Genomic DNA, 18,942 nt, shown 5'->3' with positions numbered 1-18,942 from the left:
AGAACTCTGAATCAGAGTTTATCAAGACAATGTTCAGTTAACAAAGTTTTTTAGATAACGTAGGTACATTTGAAAAAAAGACAGTTGCTGCCCTGTTAAAAAAAAAAATTAAGATAAACGTCTTTCCAATTAGTAGCTGTGTCCAAAATCAAATAGTGTTTGGTAGTAGTGATGGGAAGTTCGATTCTTTTCCGCGAACCGGTTCTTTCGGACGGTTCGATTCAATAAACCGGTTGAAAAAACCGGTTCATCGGTTCTTTCACGCTCGACGTAATGACGTCATTGGCGATGACGTAATGGCGTCACGTCTATCAAACATTCAAATATATAAAGTCAGTAATCATAACTTTAGTCAGTTAAAACCTCATAATCATGAAAAGTTTACATTTGAGTTTTGCAACAACACCTAAATACAGTAACAGCAATAATGTGCATATGAGGATTTAAGTCTTCAAGATAAAAAGTAAATAAATTAGGTGTCATCAGTGCAGAAACCATGATCCACTTACTAAACATAATCCATTGCGATGTATTTGTTATTAAATGAACTTACGTTTCGCCAGATTGCCCTTCATCCAAGCCCTCGAAATACCCGCGCTCATAATATTACTAGTACAGAATCAGAATCAATCACCAAAAGAATCCCTTCGGTTCAGACATGCTGTGAGTCAGTTGGCTTCACGCTGAATCGCGCATGCGCAGTATCATCAGTTCATCGGTTCTCAATTCGGACGCGTCCGACAGAAACGATTCTCGGTTGAGTGTACTGATGATCCGAAAACCGATGCAACCGGTTCTTGACTCGAGAACGAGAATCGCTCTAACCGGCACGTGCTGCAGTTCAGTGTCATCAGCTGCTCTACTCGTGTTCATGTTCTGTTTACTACAAACTCTATTTGTGAATGTCATCATTAACTATAAATACAGTACAGATATCTCATAAATCATCCCTTATTCCTATTAAACATAAGAGTCTTTAGAGTCTTAATTATTGTCCAACTTCCCTGAAAACCCATTTGGCCTATACATTATATACAATATACAGATTGGAAACATTAATCTAAAAAGAAAAAAAAAGAAAAATAAAAAAAATCAAAATAAAATATAGTTATTTTATCACACTTTCCGATGTTTAACAAAATACTTACAAAATTCCACGCATGCGCAATATCATCAGTTCATCGGTTCTCAATTCGGACGCGTCCGACAGAACCGATTCTCGGTTGAGTGTACTGGTGATCCGAACACCGAAGCAACCGGTTCTTGACTCGAGAACGAGAATCAGCTCATCGGTTCTCAAATCGGACGCGTCCGACAGAAACGATTCTCGGTTGAGTGTACTGGTGATCCGAACACCGAAGCAACCGGTTCTTGACTCGAGAACGAGAACTGCTCCAGCAGTGGGCGTGTTCGTTCATTATCTGGCTCGGCTCGGTGTTCATCTTCAGTTCGGTCTTCACAGCATTTCATTCAGTGTACTGTTTGAGTAAATGGATTACCCCGGGATATTGGTTTATTCTGACTCAGAGGGAGTGTCAGTCATGTTAAAAAAGTTAACAGCTTAAGTAATTTGTAGATTTATGCTTATTGGAGACGTGAACCGTTTCAAACGATTCAGTTCGATTTGGTGAACTGGTTCAACCGGTTCACTAAGAAGAACCGGTTAAATTGAACGATTCGTTCACGAATCGGCCATCACTATTTGGTAGCTATTAATTTTAACAGGGAAGTGCTTTGCAACATTCCCTCTCTCAGTACCTTGGTCTTTCAGATCAGAATTTGGTGCTGTAACCTGGTGTGGAACTCAAGTACACATTTCTTATGTCTGTTCACATTCAACTATGTCTGTTCTCTCTCGGTTTCACATCAATTAAAGAGACAGTTCTCCCAAAAATGAAAACTACCTTATGATTTTTCAAGCTCTATAATGGCAGTGAATGGATGCAGAGATTTTGAAGCCCAAAAAAGAGCATCCATCCATCATAAAAAGTGCCCCACACGTCTCTGGGGGGTTAATAAAGGCCTTCTAAAGAAAATCAATGCATTTGTGTAAAAATTAAAAAAAAAATTTTTTAACGTTATAAACCGTAATCTCCAGCTTCCGCTAACTGTCGTATGCGTGTTCACGAGGGAGTGGCTTCCAGCAGATGACGTAGGATGCAAGGGTAGTGTAAGCGCCGGAGAGAATATGCTAGTCTCGTGAGAACCAAGTTTTGGCTTATATCAAAATCATTTAGAAGATGTGGAAAGCTTTGAACAGAAAAGAAAGCAGGCACAAGATGTGTTTGCAAGAAACATTCTCAGTCATAGATTTTATAAAATCTGCAATGCTTAGTAGCAATATACAAAAGGTGTCATGCAAATCATACTATTTACAAAGACATGCTTGTGAGTCTTAAAAGTGAGGTAATAATCTACCAAAAATTGAAGTGAATTGAAGCACTGATGTGGAAATGTGAGACCTAATTTCATGAAGTAAATAGAAAAGCTGCCATATTTGCCTTTTTACTCTTAAAATTCACTTTCCCTGAAACACTAATGTGATTGTACGTGATGCAATCTGCATTTGTACTCTTCACAGTTCAGTGATTTCTTTCTCAAACAATTCAACGCAATGCTAAGAAAAATCAAGGCTAAAATGAACCGAGATGAATTCGTAAATGTAAAGTGTCATTTTTTTGCTGTTTTCATACTAACGGTCCACCATTTTGCCATCTGTTTGAGAGTAGTATGTGTTGAGAGAGTTTTTAAAGGAGCAGTTTGCTGATTTGGCTTGGTTATTAGTGTTTTAGCAGAATTTGCACCCAGGAAAGTGGTTTGACACATTTTCGATCGTCATTCACATAAAATTGATTACTTTAAGGCAAAAAAAAGAAAAAACTAATTAGGTTTATGCTCATTCTTTAAGGAGTGATTTAACATAAGATCTTTTTGCTACATTGTTCAAAAACAATGGAAATATTCACAAGTTTGTGATCTGGCCGAAGTGTTTTCTTGGGGTCCCACTTCAAACTGCCCCTTTAATGTTAAGACAAGCAGTAAGTAGTGCTCTGGCCCCATCTGTAGATCAGAAGAGGTATCACCAGGGCCTGCTCTCTGGGTAACTGGGCAGGCTGGGGCTGGTTTCAGAGATGGTGTTGAATCCAGCTTGCCTCACAGGGGCGCTTTTCCACACCCCAGTGCTCCATTCTTCCTGAGCCAGCTGAAAACTGCCTCCTCCACCGCGATACAGTCGATGAACCTTTTAGGAAACAAAACTGTTGTCACTTTCATTTTGGTTTAAGGGTTTACTCATTAAGGGTGGGGTGTGTGTATATATATATGCGCAAATCATACCTTGATAAGAATGAACACCATTAGAACTGTATCTATGGTAAAGAGCAGAGTACAGATGAGCATGAATATAGCCGAGACTACATTTGTGCCGAAAAACATCACTGTGGCAATCCAACCACTGTAAAAAGAGAAAAATATGGTGAGTTAACATCAATGGAAGCAACTGATATTCCCACTCAAAGATTGAAATCATTGAATCAATTAAGCTCAATCAACAAGATTATGAATTAAGACTATGAATCCAATGATTGGTGATAAGAGGTAGAAGTGATGAATCACCTAACCATAAGCTCTTTAACATGGCACACTATACTTACGACAATTTGGAAAGATACGGTCGCTTTCTAATGTGGTTAACTGTAACTGTATTGGACAAAAGGTCTAAAGTTAACTTACACAGTGACTTAGCTTTCATTGTTCAGGAAACCTAAACCTGATGGTAACCCACTCACTTCAAATAGGCTATGGACAATACAGTGGCATGCGAAAGTTTGGGAACCCCTTGCAGAATCTGTGAAAATGTGAATAATTTTCAAAAAATAAGAGAGATCATACTAAATGCATGTTTTTTTTTTTTTTTTTTTTTGAGTACTGTCCTAAGTAAGATATTGTACATAAAACATGTTTGCATATAGTCCACAAAAAAAAAAAAAAATTGCTGAAATGATTAAAATAACCCCATTCAAAAGTTTGGGAACCCTTGGTTCTTAATACTGTGTGCTGTTACCTGATGATCCTCGACTGTCTTTGTTTTGTGATGTTTGTGCATGAGTCCCTTGTTTGTTCTGAACAGTTAAACTGAGCAGCGTTCTTCAGAAAAATCTTTAAGGTCCTGCAGATTCTTCAGTTTTCCAGCATCTTTGCATATTTGAACCCTTTCCAGCAGTGACTGTATGATTTTGAGATCCTTTTTTTTTTGTTTTGTTTTTTTGTTTTTTACACTTGAGGACAATTGAGGGACTCAAACACAACTATTAAAAAAGGTTCAAACGTTCACTGATGCTCCAGAAGGAAACAAGATGCATTAAGAGCTGGGGGTGAAAACTTTTGGAATTTGAAGATCAAGGTCAATTGTACTTAATTTGTGTTCTGGGAAACATACAAGTATCTTCTGTTGTTTACGAAGGGCAGAACTAAATGGAAAAATATTATATTTCCACAAAATAAGAAAAATTTGGAAACCTTCAATTGTGTTCAAAAGTTTTCACCCCCCAGCTCTTAATGCATCTTGTTTCCTTCTGGAGCATCAGTGAACATTTGAACCTTTTTAATAGTTGTGTTTGAGTCCCTCAGTTGTCCTCAGTGTAAAAAGATGTATTTCAAAATCATATAGTCACTGCTGGAAAGGGTTCAAATATGCGAAAGAAACTAGGAAACTGAAGAATCTGTAGGACCTTAAAGATTTTTCTGAAAAACAGTTCTAAGTTTAACTGTTCAGAACAAACAAGGGACTCATGCACAACCATCACAAAACAGAAAGACAGTCGAGGATCATCAGGTAACAGCACACAGTACTAAGAACCAAGGTGTGGCGAGTGGGGCGGGGCAGAGGGACGTGAGAACAAGGAGTGAGGCCGGCGGAATGATTGGGAAATCAGCGACACCTGCGCCCCACCGCCGGTCTCGAGTCCCACGTAGGAGATGGAAGGATATAAAACTGGAGCGACGATAGTGAAGACGAGAGAGGACCAGGCCGGGGATTTTAGTTGTGTTTTGCTTTTTATTTGCGTGCACCAGTCGTCCGTGAGGGGCTGGTGCGCTGTTTTGTGTTTATTTTGAATTAAAGTCTTTGTTTGATTGTCCGCCGGTTCCCGCCTCCTTCTCCCGGATGAATAGGAAGTGTATATTATTACAGTGGTGCCGAAACCCGGGAGAAGGAGGGACGCACTGCTGAAGATTCCTCGCCGCTGTGGTGAATCCGCGGTGCCATCGAGCAGGCGAGGAGTGTGCCGCCATGGACGCTCGAGGCGGTGGGCTGGAGCGAGTTGCCGGGGACGGGCGAGAGGGAGCGGAGGAGTCGGCGCCGTTCACCAGGGGGCCAGAGCCTGCTGCCATCCGCCTGAATGGGGAGGAGCAGGGAACGGGGGACTCCTGCCGGCTGCCCAAAACCGGAGGAGCCGTCGCCGTCCACTGGGCAGCGGAGGAGTGTCGTGCCGTCCGCCGAGGGCTGTCCAGTGCCAACGCCAGGCACCACGGAGGAGATCACCCAGCTGGTGGAGGGCCGAGCAGCAGTGCGTCTGGGAACCGGAATTTTTTTTTTTTTTCTCTCTCGTCTCTGTCGCTCCTCCTTCCATCTCCTTTTCTCTCGCCTCGTCTGTCCTACCCCCAGGTTCCCGCAGGTCTCCGTGAGCGGTTTTTGAAGGGGTTATTTTTATAATTTCAGCAATTTTTTGTGTTGTGAACTAAATGTAAACATCTTTTATGTACAATATCTTACTCAGGACAGTACTAAATAAAAAAAATAACAGGCATTTAGTATGATCTCTCTTATTTTGTTAAAATATTTAAATTTTCACAGATTCTACAAGGGTTTCCCAAACTTTCGCATGCCACTGGTATGTGGCAAATCACTTGTTCTAGTCTCAAATTCAAGGCGACGGACCAAAATCTAGTCACCATACAGTAACCTTAAAAATAAATTTAAGAAATTGTGCGCTGATAAGTTTTACGGTAAAAACAGCACAAATTGTTAAATAAGGACAATCTAATCTATCTTCTTCCATGCCTGTATGAATTTCTTCTGTTGAGCACAGAAGAAGATATTTTGAAGAATGTTGATAACCAAGTGGTTGACGGTAGCCACTGAGTTCCATAGTATTTTTTTTTTCATACTATGGAAATCAATGGCTAACGGTAACTGTTAAGACAGAATTTTAATTTTTGACCGAACTGTAACATCCAAATAAAAAAAAATTAAGACAAAGTATTCTCTTAGCTTTGTAAAATTATGGTTGAACCACTGATGTCACAATTTTTTTCAATGTACCTACAACGTCAGAAAGCTCTGAGATTTCATCAAAAACATCTTAATTTGTGTTCTGAAGATGAACGAAGGTCTTAGTGCTTTAGAACAACACGTGGATGAGTAATTAAAGGGATAGTTCACCCAAAAATCTAAATTATGTCATTATTGACTCACCTCATATGTCGTTCCAAACCTGTAAGACCTCCGTTCATCGTCGGAACACAGTTTAAGATATTTTAGAGTTAGAGTTTGTTGAAGCATCGAAAATACATTTTGGTCCAAAAATAACGACTTTATTCAGCATTGTCTTCTCTTCCGTGTCTGTTGACGTATGACGCTGCTGACATGTTATCTTTGTTATTGGGTGCACCAGAAAACACGTCAGCTGCACTGTGAACGCGCTCACAACAGACACGGAAGAGAAGACAATGCTGAATAAAGTTGTAGTTTTTGCTATTTTTGGACCAAAATGTATTTTCGATGCTTCAAAAAATTCTAACTGACCCTCTGATGTCACATGGACTAGTTTGATGGTGTTTTTCTTACCTTTCTGTACATGGACAGTATACCGTACACACAGTTTCAATGGAGGGACTGAGAGCTCTCGGACTAAACTTAAATATCTTAAACTGTGTTCCGAAGATTAATGGAGGTCTCACAGGTTTGGAACGACATGAGGGTGAGTTATTAATGACAGAATTTTCATTTTTTGGTGGACTATCTCTTCAAATACTGAATATCCTAACAATGAAATGTTACTCACCAAGCACCCCAACCTGATATTCCAAGACTCTGGATGAAGGCAAGAACACATTGCAAAAAGAAAATGAAGAAGAATGCCATGAAGTTGAAGGAACTATCAGCCCTAAAAAAGACAAAACCAGTTAAATCGAAGTGAAAACCTCAGCATCATTTGTCCTTTCCCAAAATGGTCTCCTTACCGAAATGCTTTATAGAGTGGCCTGAACCAGCAGGTGTAGCTACATGGGCTGAAAAGCAGCAGCCAGAGGAGCGCAAACCCAAAGTTGATCGCTTCACCCCCACCGGCCCTCCAAGCAATGCAGGCCACCACATTGACACACAGTGTGATACAGTACACTGAAAAACAGAAAAGTCAGTTAGTAGATGCTTCAGTCAAACTTTGGAAATCTGAAATCGAACTATTCACAGTAAAGATTAGGCTACATTTCTTTACTCACACATCCAAAGATTGTAAACACGACGCACAAGCTGCTGGTGGGGTTGTGGAATTTCCTCAGCCACGTTCTGGTAAAAACATGGCTTTATGCGAAAAAACTTTGGCAGAGGGGGGAAGTTGTTTGCTCGATCTGTCAGGCAGAAATGGAAATGATTCATTTTAATCAAAGCAATAACAGGATTCCGAAAAGTATGAACTATTGTCTTCAACACAGAATATTTTTTTCTTTTAATATCTCACAATTCAGAACTTTTTTCCTTAGAACTGTGAGATATAAACGAAATTGTGAGATAACAACATGGAACTGTGAGATATAAACATGGAACTGTGAGATATAAACATGGAACTGCGAGATATAAACATGGAATTGTGAGATAAAAACATGGAACTGAGAGATATAAACATGGAATTGTGTGATAAAAACATGGAATTGTGAGATAAAAACATGGAACTGAGAGATATAAACATGGAATTGCAAGATATAAACATGGAATTGCGAGAAATTCTAAGAGAAACATGGGAAACACAATTCTAAAAAAGAAAAGTTGTGGTTTAACTCGCAATTGCAAGAAAAAGTCCCAGTTACTTTTTCATTTTGTATTTTGTGGCAAAAACAGAAAAAAATTATTGTGAGATGTAAATTCAGAATTCAAGGAAAAAAGTCAGAATTGCAAGATAAAAACTCAGAATTGGAATACATGCGCGTATATTTATTAAAACTTTATACTTTTTTTTTTTTTATTCCATGGCTCTTTAATGGTCTTCCATTAAAAAAAAAATGAAAACAGTGACATTCATTTACCCACCTGTCATTCTCAATTTTGAGAAAAATGTTTCTTGTGCTAGTGAACTTTTCCCTCTCTGGACTGATGATTTGAAGTTTCCAGTGCTAAAAGAAAAACAACAAATCATAAAAACAGGCAAAAATTCTTAATAATAATAATAATCAGCCTTGTGATCATATTTAGCAAAATTATACATAACTGTTGAACACTGCAAGCCACATGTGAAAAGAAAAGTTGTCTTTAAATAACATAAATGCTAATTTTGTATTTAATATATCTATATTATCGATATTTCACAGTATTAGTGGCATTTGAAAACATAGTACAGGCCAACAGCTAACCACGTCCAACACAACTGAAGAGCGATAGCCAAACTATACAATCAGAAATACTATTTCATATGCTTAAGAGAAAAACAACTGCTTTAATAATACAATAAAAGCTCAGGTTTATATTCTTAATCATACGATACCTGTGAACCGTTAAATAGATTAATGTGGATGCGACTGCAATCCGCATTGAATCCAGGCGGCAAGGAAGTCGACCGGAAGTTGAAGTCGGCCGTGTGCCGCCATCTTGTAGCAGAACTTCACTTGCTACCATCCCATTGACTCCCATTCATTTTGACGTCACTTTGACAACGAATAACTTTACATCTGAAGCGTTTAAAGACTCCATTTGTCCATTATTTATTTCTAAAGATACACGACAATGTATAAAGGGCTCCATTACCTTCTATGTTACATTATGGCCCCGTAGAAACAGTTTTTGTAAAAATAGGCTAACGATTGCGTCATAACCACTCGACTCTCTGTCGCACAGTAGAGAAATTACCGTACAGACAGGAGGAGAAGCTCGCAGGCAATTAACTTAATATGGCGTACTGGCGTTACATTTTAAAATACTATACAAAATAATTAATCAGAATACTTACTCCTGCTCACTCACGACAAAGAACTCCCCGCTCAAGCTCGCCGTCTCTGCAAGATTAACGATGGCAGTTTGCACGCACAGCTACTAGAAGATTTACATCTGTCAGACAGGTTGCTGATGTCATCAAGCTTAGTTTGAGTCGGAAGTGATAAAAAATGCTAAAAATGGGCTTCACTTGTCTCAATTGAGTTCCAATGGGGTCGCTGTGTCCATTTCTTTTACTGTCTATGATTTCGTTGTGTTTAGTGGTGGAAATTATGATTCTTTCTAGTGATTCGTTCATTTTCAGTTCGTTCACCAAAATGATTCGTTCAGAATCGTTCACTGATTCGTTCAGTGACCATTTCTTCGTATTACACAAAATAAGCCAGCAGATGGCAAAAAGTGTATTATGTTGTTATGTCTTAAGTCAACGAACGTATTCACTTGTTACAAAAACTGATCCGGCTTTATTAAAATGTGTGTATAATCGCATTCAATATATAAAGTCTAATTAAGTTGTTCAGATGAACAAAGCACAAGGTTTTCTTGCCTAAATAGCATTTTAATTGTTTGGTCAGACAGTTCGTTTATTATATATTCACATTCATCAATCGTGGATTAAACGTGGAGTTGCTAAATATCAAAACAAGCGTATGTGCACAGTACAGTACAGTACCTATAACTGCGCTTTGCATTTTTGCGAGATTGACATGCTAAATGGCAGACTGACCCGGTTTACTCTAATTCATTTCGTTCACGAACGAGATAAGCTATGTAACAGTTCATTTCATTCACGAACAACATGTATCCGTTCATTTAGCTCGTTCACGAATGACATGTGTGCCAGTTCAGTCATTTCATTCACGAACGAGATTTACTAAATCATTCAACTCGTGCACGAACGACATGTGCTTTGCCGATTGAGAAACGTGATTGGTAAACGGTTTGCCAGAATATACCCTGACCATCAGGTCAGTCATTTCATTCACGAACGAGATGTATCATTCAACTCGTGCACGAACGACATGTGTGCCAGTTCAGTCATTTCATTCACGAACGCTATGTATCAGCTCATTCAACTCATTCACGAACGACATGGGTACCAGTTCAGTCATTTCGTTCACGAACGATAAGATCTCAGATCTCGTTCAGACTCATATGAAACTCGTTCATTGAAGGGCGTATTCGTTCACTACATTGAACAAATCACATACTCTGTCACATCTCATACTCGAAGGCTATTGGCTCGAGGTTGAGTAATTCTTTGACAGGATGAAACAGTTGTTACCCGGTTCACTGAGCTGCGCATGCGCTGCTTATAGCGCCGCGCTGCTGTGGAGGGAGGAACTTCACTGAACGAGAAATATGAGTCAGTGGATTACGTGAACGAGAATGATTCGTTCACCTAAAAGATTCGTTCAAAAAGAACGATTCGTTCACGAACGACACATCACTAGTTGTGTTCCAAAGTTTGGTGAACTCTGACCTGCGAATTCGCAACACGTGAAGATGTGGAACCAGTAGAAGATCGATAAGTCACTGCGTGACCTCTGTACAGAAATTCAAAAATGAAGGAAGCAATATAACTTTAGCTTTAGCCGGCGTATTTTATATAATACATATTTAAAAGATTATACAAATAAAATAAAAAAGAAGCTGCATAGTTCGTAGTGTCAGTGGAAACAGGAACAGATGGTACATTTGAATGAGGACGTTTTATATTGTTTTATTGCTTAGGGCGTATATATTTATATAGAGAGAGATACAGAGAGTGCAATATAATAAGACGCTTTCGACGCCGTCGCAAAAGACACGCACATATTCCATGTTGTGATAACTGTGGAGAGACCGTTTCATCTGGCTCCCGCCCATTGGCATCGGCGTCCGAAATAATTTCGCACGTTTAAAGTCTAGTGTGACCGCCCCTTTAAACGTTACAACTCTGAGTGAACCGCTTCAGACGCTCAGTGCGTGCGGCAGGGAACTGAACGACTCATTCAAACTGAATTCATGAAGCAATTCACTCGTTTGCCAACTGGTTTGATAAAGCCTTTGAACAGAATTGACTCAACAGAATGATTCATTCGCGAATGGGCATCGCTCAGTGTCCAGAGAAAAGTAGACAGCGCGTTTGGAATAAACTGAAGCATTTATAACATTTATTGCATTAAGATAAAGTAACGAGAGGAGCGTCGCCCACAGCAACGAAGTAAAAGAACAGATTATTCCCCAAAAATTTACTCAAGTAAGAGTAAAAGTACCCATCTTTAAATCTACTCCAAAAAGTATTAGTTACCCCAAAAATTACTCAAGTAAATGTAACGAAGTAAATGTAACTCGTTACTACCCACATATGACGTTTCCCAAACTAGCAGCAAGGTGTAGCGCAGCTTACCTTTGTCCAGATTACTGTAATACTGTTTGCAGGTTTTATGATCTGCAACTCCTGAACATATCCATTTGTGAACTGCACATGAGACTCCAATGACTTGTAGCTTCGGGACTGTTCTGAAGTGTAGGCGCTCATAAAACAAACAATATAGCCGAGGATATCTGTAATGCAAAAGTGCGGCAGCAAGTAATCGTCGGTGGTGCACGAGACTGACTCCAGCTCCTTATTCGCCAGCTCCTTATTCGCCAGCTCCCTATTCGCCGAACGATCCGTTCCACCTTAAAAATGTCGAGAAGGGTATAACTGCAGGGTATAATAGGGGCGGGAACTCCAAAACGGGGTGGGAGCTCCAAAATGGGGCGTGGCTTTCTCTCATTGACACGCATGCACAATTTTTCCCCCAATCCACTTCAGTGCAAACTCCGCCCCACAACTGATTCTGAAGTTTTTATTGGTTATATGTCAGTTAAAGTGTTTCCTAAACTATGCAACAACAAATGCTAACCCCTAAACCTACCCCACACCTTACCTTAACCAGTGAAATTGACTGAATGGGGGGATTGGCGCTGAATAGTGTGGTAAAGAAAGTTTCAGTTCAGGAAATAAACAGTTAATACGATTTTGCGATATGAGACTCACTGCTCAATGGCACCATTTTAGTTACACCAAGCATACCCCCTCCTAGCCTGTGAATTCCGTGTCCCACGACGGCCCCGTTGCTTGGAATAAAGCGATAGAGTCAAATGTTTCTCCTCTGCTGGGACGGCTCCTGAGTGATTCCCGTTTACATCATGAAGCAGAGGTTCAAACTTGGGTCCAATCACCACTGGCCACAAGCTTTGGCCTCTGCTCTCGTGGAGAATATTTATTTATATAGCATATTTTATTTTAGATGAACTAGAAACAATGTTTAATTTATAAAGTTGTATTTTGAAATGTAAGTCAGTAACAATTGGCTGAAGCCACAGCCAATGGTGAAAGTCTTTGCGAAAGGAGACCCCGCCCCACTTTGGAGGTTCTGCCCAATTTTGGAGTTCACGCCTCTTTATGGAGATCTCCGGTCTGCAGTTATACCCAGACAGCAAGCAGTTTCGGCCCAGGTCTGGCCCACATCTGGCCCACATGGATTTCATGCGGGCCAGATGTGGGACGGATCTGGGCCAACACTATGTTGCTGTCTCGGTATCCACTTGAAAATGTCGGGCGGTTGTTAATCCTTCCCCCTCAGTGCTATTGGTTGTATTTTTTTAAAGGAACAGTTGCACAAAAATGGCATGCTTCAGACAGCAGTTAACAATGAACGGTAAAAATGTATTGTATGTTTCAATAAATGATGCACGTGACTGATTCAGGCAGAGTTCTTTGTTTCAAAGTTTCTCAAAAAAAGGAGCATGTAGAGGGCAAGATTAATTCACTCTCTAACGAAATCCTGCATTAAAACATTTTCTGATGTTTTATTATGGAAATATGACCCAGAGAAAATGTCCTCCAAAACATCTGTATATCCCGAAAAAGCATATTGGGCATGTCATCATTTTCTTGTTTCAAAGGTTCTCAAAAAAAGGAGCATGCTTCATGGCATGCTTCAGACAGCAGTTAACAATGAATAGTAAAAATATTCTATCATTAAACACGATAGAAAAAGGGCGAAACACCAAAGTTTCACGCGCGCTCGCCCACTTACAGTCTTCAAACTACACGAGCGCTGTCTTGCTCTCTCTCTCTCTCCCTCGTGCATATTAACCAAAATCATTAGACACAGACAAAGTTTCACGTGGAGCATTCGGAGATTATTATTTTTTCCCCATGACAGGCTGCCGGCTCCCACTGTTAAAGTACACATGAAATCAAAATGACTATATTTACTTTGTTCGCCTAAATTGATCGTTTTGTGCTGAACAATTCATCCATGCGAGTCAATCCACACAAAAAAATTTTTTGGCTTCATAATCTTTAATTCAAATCTGAAAATGCCCCTCCCCTCTGCATTGGAGGACCTTCACTGATGACGTAGGCTTGAGGAATTGGGCGTCTGCTTAATCCGTAACCACGCCCCTCCAACTGACAGTAGACAGGCTGCCTGTGTGTTTGCGAGCATTGACAGCGCGTGAAAGGAGAGATGGCGAGGAGGTGCATTTTTGGTTGTGGAACTCACGGAACACTTTTCCCTTTCCCTTAAATTCCCTCGTTACGATCCAGATGGATCGATTTTATTACATTTCGAGGAAGGAGGGATAACAGAGTGTTCACGGATGTGCTCGAATCACGCGCGAATACTCCAAAAATAGGACAGAACACGTAATGGGGTTCTTGAAATATCGGTCATTAACCGATAATGCTGTCCCGTCAGTGTACACCGTTGGCACCTCACAAAGTTTGACGACGGTGAGTTGAAATGAACCATGTCTCATGCAATTGAACACACCTACTTATCTAGAGCCAATCAGGTGCTAGTTGGAAAATAAGCCACGCCCACTATTTCCATCATTTATTATTCCGTTTCTCTCGGAAATACGTCACAACACTGGAGAAAAGCCGTTTGCAACTTCCGTTTCACGGGGACTTTAATTTTTATTTATTTATTTTTTTGGAAAAGCACTCTCTGTATTAGCTTAAAGCCCTCAAGTTTACATTGGTTACTGTATTCTTTCAATTGCTCTAAACAAGTATTTTGGGTGACCTTTTTTATTGAATGCTAGACATTAGTTGTTGTTATTTTCATCTGAAAGAAGAACTTTTTTTCAGTAAGCTAGGCCCTATGTGTTCAGTAAGCTTGTTCCAGTAAGCTATGTGTTTTCAAGGCTTCAAGGTTTTATTGAATGCTATCTCTATACAAGTGCAAAGTAATGCATTCTTAGTCAGTCTTTTATTTTGTAATTTTAAGAGCAATAAACATATATTGCAAAGTTAAGGAATTCATGTTTTTTTTCATTCAGATATGTAAATCAACATGTATAAATTGTTAGTAGTCAATTAATGGGGAGGTAATCGAAATCGAATCGGTCTGGGAAAAATAATCGTTAGATTAATCGATGCATCGAAAAAATAATCGCTAGATTAATCGTTTAAAAAATAATCGTTTATCCCAGCCCTAATTCAAATGTAATCCATAACCAGTCCATAATCACAGAAGATACATTCTTACTATTTTCTTACTACGTTACAGGTCAGTGAATTTTAATTCAAAAGTTTTAACATGAGTTTCAGACTTTAAGTTCTAAGTTCCAATTTAAGTTTTGGATTGTTTAATTTTGTATACCTGTTAAAATGATTTTTTTCAAATCTTAATAATAACTAATGCCTAAAACTTACATACCTTTCATAGAGCTTTCTTCAGTTTGATACAATTTATCCATTTGGCTTATCACAGTTATCTTCATTGTTTTATTCTTAATTGTAATTGTATTCTACATACAGCAATATATACCGAGACAGCAACATAGTGTTGGCCCAGATCCGGCCCACATCTGGCCCGCATGAAATCCATGTGGGCCAGATGTGGGCCAGACCTGGGCCGAAACTGCTTGCTGTCTGGGTACTCTATCTTCTAATATAGCTTTTATTGTTACAGGTTCAAAGTTTGTATATATGTATATGTGTGTGTGTGTGTGTGTGTGTTTGTGTGTGTGTGTTCAGATATATGTTCTCTGAGCATTAATGATTTATATATTTTGCATTTTGTTTTTACAGGGAGTTCGATGTATACATTTACTTACTATAACTAGGCAAATTTTAAATTTACAGTCTAAAGGAAAATGTATAAAGGAGTCCTATTACAGGCATGAGTCATTCTGGGGGCTGTTGTGTGCATCTCTTTCTGTGCCAAACACTAAAAATAACAGACGAAAACTTCACCTAATAAATGCAAAACGTATTCAGGTAAACACAATAAAACACATAAACACCAGCTCCCGTTTTAATAACTCTGAATTATGAATGCAATTAAAACTGTTTTAAAACAATTTATAAATACATTTCATCAAAGGGTGATTAAAAATATGATTTGAAATGTTAACATTTTGTCTATTTTACAGGGACAAAAAATTCCTGTAGGAAGCACCACTGAAAATGAGTTGTTTTTTTTTTTATTATACATTCATTCATTACATGTTCTGTGTGTCTGTTGTTGGTTATTTAAGTTCAATAAATTGCTTAGAAAAAAACAAAGCTATTTTTTATTTAAAATATTTAAAGCTATGTATTTTTATTGACATGCATTTAAGAATTTAGTCAAGTTTTATCCAGTTTACATTTTTATTCTACAAGGGTAAGTCTAGTGAAGTACTAGATGAATTTGAAGATAACACAAAACAAGCAAAGGTAAGTGAACATTGAAAATACAAGTACATTTAATTAAATATCAAATCAAATCCTTCATGATTACATTTGAAAATGATTTTGGATATGGCATGCTATGTTTACATTACAATACAGGGTCCACCATCCACTGGCTCCAGTGATGAAAATGATGAGCAGCTATATTGTGTCTGCAGACGGCCTAATAGCCCAGAAAAGTCTATGGCACAGTGCAGTCAATGCAAAGACTGGTTCCACCCAACATTGGATTTAAGGACATTAAAGATATTGCTGTTATTTCACCCTGGCTCTGTCCAAACTGTGCAACACGAAACACAGTAAAAACAAAACTGAAAAAGACTAAACAGTCATTTATACAAAAAAAAACAATGATTGCAAACAAACAGGAAGAGACAATGTTGACAAGACAAACAAACAAATGATAATGAAACTCACCGAACAAAACAATGTGATGAGCCTGATCACAATCCCTCCCAATCTCAGTTTACAATAACACTAACAAGAGAGGAGTGGGATATGATAAAACCCAATGTAAGACAAGGGTTTCGGCATCTTAGTCAAGGATGGACAGACATAATTTCTGAAAAAGTAGGTGAAAAAAATGCACTGTGTTTTGTCATTTAAATACAACAGGGCAAGGCCAGAAAATTCTAGAAAGCAGTGGTCAAACTTCTGGCATGGAAAGGCGCATTGCAAGTTCCATGGTTCCATGCATCCTTTCAATTTTACAGATGAATCCTGAGTATCAGTTTCTGTCAGTGTGTCTGGAATAATTGATCATTCGGGTACAGCATTTTTAAGAAGACGCACAAGTAACTTGGAGAGGGAAAACCTCAAACAGATGCTTGGTGAGCACACACCTATGTATTTACACACTAAAAAACTGGTAGCTGCAGATGAAGAAAATCAGCAAAGAAAAACTTGGAAAATAGAATGGATATCAATCCATTCCTGGATTGTCTAAAAATTCAAGAATCGCAGGACTTAGACAAAAAGTTTGAACCTCTGAAACACCAATACCTGCAGTACATAGCAATTTCTCCTTTTATATTACATATGTACACCATTGAACAGCTCCAACTCATAATGTCATCCGATCAGAGCACAGCAACAATTCAGAACTCGTTAACCTGCCTTTCCCGGGATTTCATGTACATGTACAAACATAGCCTCCAACCCCAGCAAGTAGAAACTGATTTCAGTGCAACATACACACATTCCTGCAGAAATGTCTTGAGGTATGTCTGGAAGCAAAACCATGTACATTTACTGTTGTGCATGTATGTGCTGCCCACATGATAAAGTTGTTGAGTAGCAAAATTGCAAAGGCTAAGTGCACCAAAGAAACAAAAGCCTTTTTTCTGCATTCGTTTGCACTAGTGCAAAATGCCACCACACTGGCTGAAATCCAATCTTTGTTGAAAGACATGTGCACAGAATTTACTCAAAGAGATGCTTTGTCCATACTTGATGGTCTGAGGGCACTGCAGACAAAAATACAAAACCAGACTGTCTTTGCTGATGTTGATGCTGATTGCAGTGAAACAACTCTGAAAGACCTAATTCCAGAAACAACTCCAAAGACAATCATTCATGACTCCCCGTTTGCTAAACTATTTGAGCAAACATTACTGGAGGCTCAGAATGGACAAGACACTGAGGCAGCTCAAGTTAATCACTACTACTGTCCAACCTTGATTGACTTTTTAAAGCCATACTCGGCAACATTGCCATTATGGGCTAGCATTATGTTAAAACATCTAGGGAAAACAAGAGATACAAATTCTCAGGTTGAAAACTGGTTCCGAACCACAAAGAGAGCTATTCTCAGAAACAAACTCCACAGACGACCTGGAGATTTTGTACAAATTATGTATAAATTCATATATGGTAGAATGCGTGGTGTGAGTGTTTCTGCATCTCGCCAAAAGAGAGTAATTGAAAATGAAACTGAGACCAGCAACTCTGAACTACCACTGAGCCAGGAGGAGAAATGGAAAAAAGGCAGACAGAAAAAAAAACAGCAAAATACTACAACCCACCATCAAACATGTCTTGCCTAGAAAGCATTTACATTGCCCCTCCATACTCTGGGAAGGGACAGATAGCGAGAAGAACCATAGCACTAACAAACACGTGTACAATTGACAACCTGCTATATTTTATTTTTCTAGCTATGAAGAACAGTCTTTCACTTTTGAGTGAAATTGAGAACAAGCAGGCCCTTGATAAATGCTTCAAGGCATTACTGAAGGTGCATCAGCATTTCCTGCTACGACAGTGGTCCCGGGGGGAAATTTCTTGGCTGTGGGAAACATCTATATGTTTCTGTGAAAAACAGCAGCAGTGGGATCTGTATGGAACCGAAGCCGAGTTCATGACATCCCATCTGCAGTACTTACACAGCACCACAAGTTATGTGATGACCATGACTGTCCCCACCCAGTTAAGGAGTACCGAGATGACACCATTGCTGTCCTGTAAAGTGTCTACTTAAAATGAATTGTAAGTGTACTGTCTACATCACTGTATCAACATTTCTCATTTAATCATTTAATTTATTATTACAGATGCAGTGCCTTCTCAAATTTCCAAGAGTCAATCGAAAAGTGGTGTTGGAGAAGTCACAGATTTCCATGCGCAGAATTGAGGTAATATAAACTGAAATTTAGCTCTACAATTTGAAAGAAAATATAATGTATTTATTGTTTAAGAAACTTTAAATAATTGCTTTCAACAAAAATGTGGTGAAATTAATATTTGAAACAAAACTGTTCAAAAAAAAAAAAAAAAGACTCAGTATGTCCAGGTACAAGGACATACACTCAGCGCAAATTTACAAATGGAAGTCCTCCTTTTATGATTGTGGCAAGAGATTGTACCGTGTTCTGTCATGATCATACCGAAATGCAGCCAACAGCGATACCTTCAACCGTGGTCATCGATGACAAAAGGTAAGACTGAGTCTTTGTGTACCTTGATTTACAAAACCTTCTTATTGGTAGTAACATTTTCACTAAGCATTTCTAAATTT

General features: G+C 38.9%; 1 protein-coding gene across 1 annotated transcript; it reads right to left on the bottom strand.

The window, feature by feature from the left end:
• Window positions 1–3,048: 3,048 nt before the first annotated feature.
• Window positions 3,049–11,833, bottom strand: LOC127987919 (secretory carrier-associated membrane protein 4-like). The gene is made up of 7 exons (XM_052590373.1): window positions 11,595–11,833; window positions 8,306–8,388; window positions 7,501–7,629; window positions 7,243–7,399; window positions 7,065–7,166; window positions 3,337–3,454; window positions 3,049–3,241 (listed from the first exon to the last, which is right to left on the bottom strand). The coding sequence occupies exons 2-7, from the start codon at window positions 8,310–8,312 to the stop codon at window positions 3,080–3,082; spliced, it is 675 nt and encodes a 224-aa protein (XP_052446333.1). The 5' UTR covers window positions 8,313–8,388; window positions 11,595–11,833; the 3' UTR covers window positions 3,049–3,079.
• Between the last annotated feature and the right edge of the window lie 7,109 nt (window positions 11,834–18,942).

This window comes from Carassius gibelio, chromosome B22 (genome assembly GCF_023724105.1).
Source record: "Carassius gibelio isolate Cgi1373 ecotype wild population from Czech Republic chromosome B22, carGib1.2-hapl.c, whole genome shotgun sequence".
Taxonomy (NCBI): Eukaryota; Metazoa; Chordata; class Actinopteri; order Cypriniformes; family Cyprinidae; genus Carassius; species Carassius gibelio.
Note: the sequence above shows the minus strand (reverse complement) of the source record. Positions and strands in the feature narration are given on the sequence as shown.

Excerpts from the sequence above, each read along its gene's own strand:
- LOC127987919 (XM_052590373.1), bottom strand. Across the intron at positions 7,167-7,242 it reads CCACTCTATAAAGCATTTCG|GGCTGATAGTTCCTTCAACT; the intron begins GTAAGGAGACCA and ends TGTCTTTTTTAG. Across the intron at positions 3,242-3,336 it reads TGGTGTTCATTCTTATCAAG|GTTCATCGACTGTATCGCGG; the intron begins GTATGATTTGCG and ends GTTTCCTAAAAG.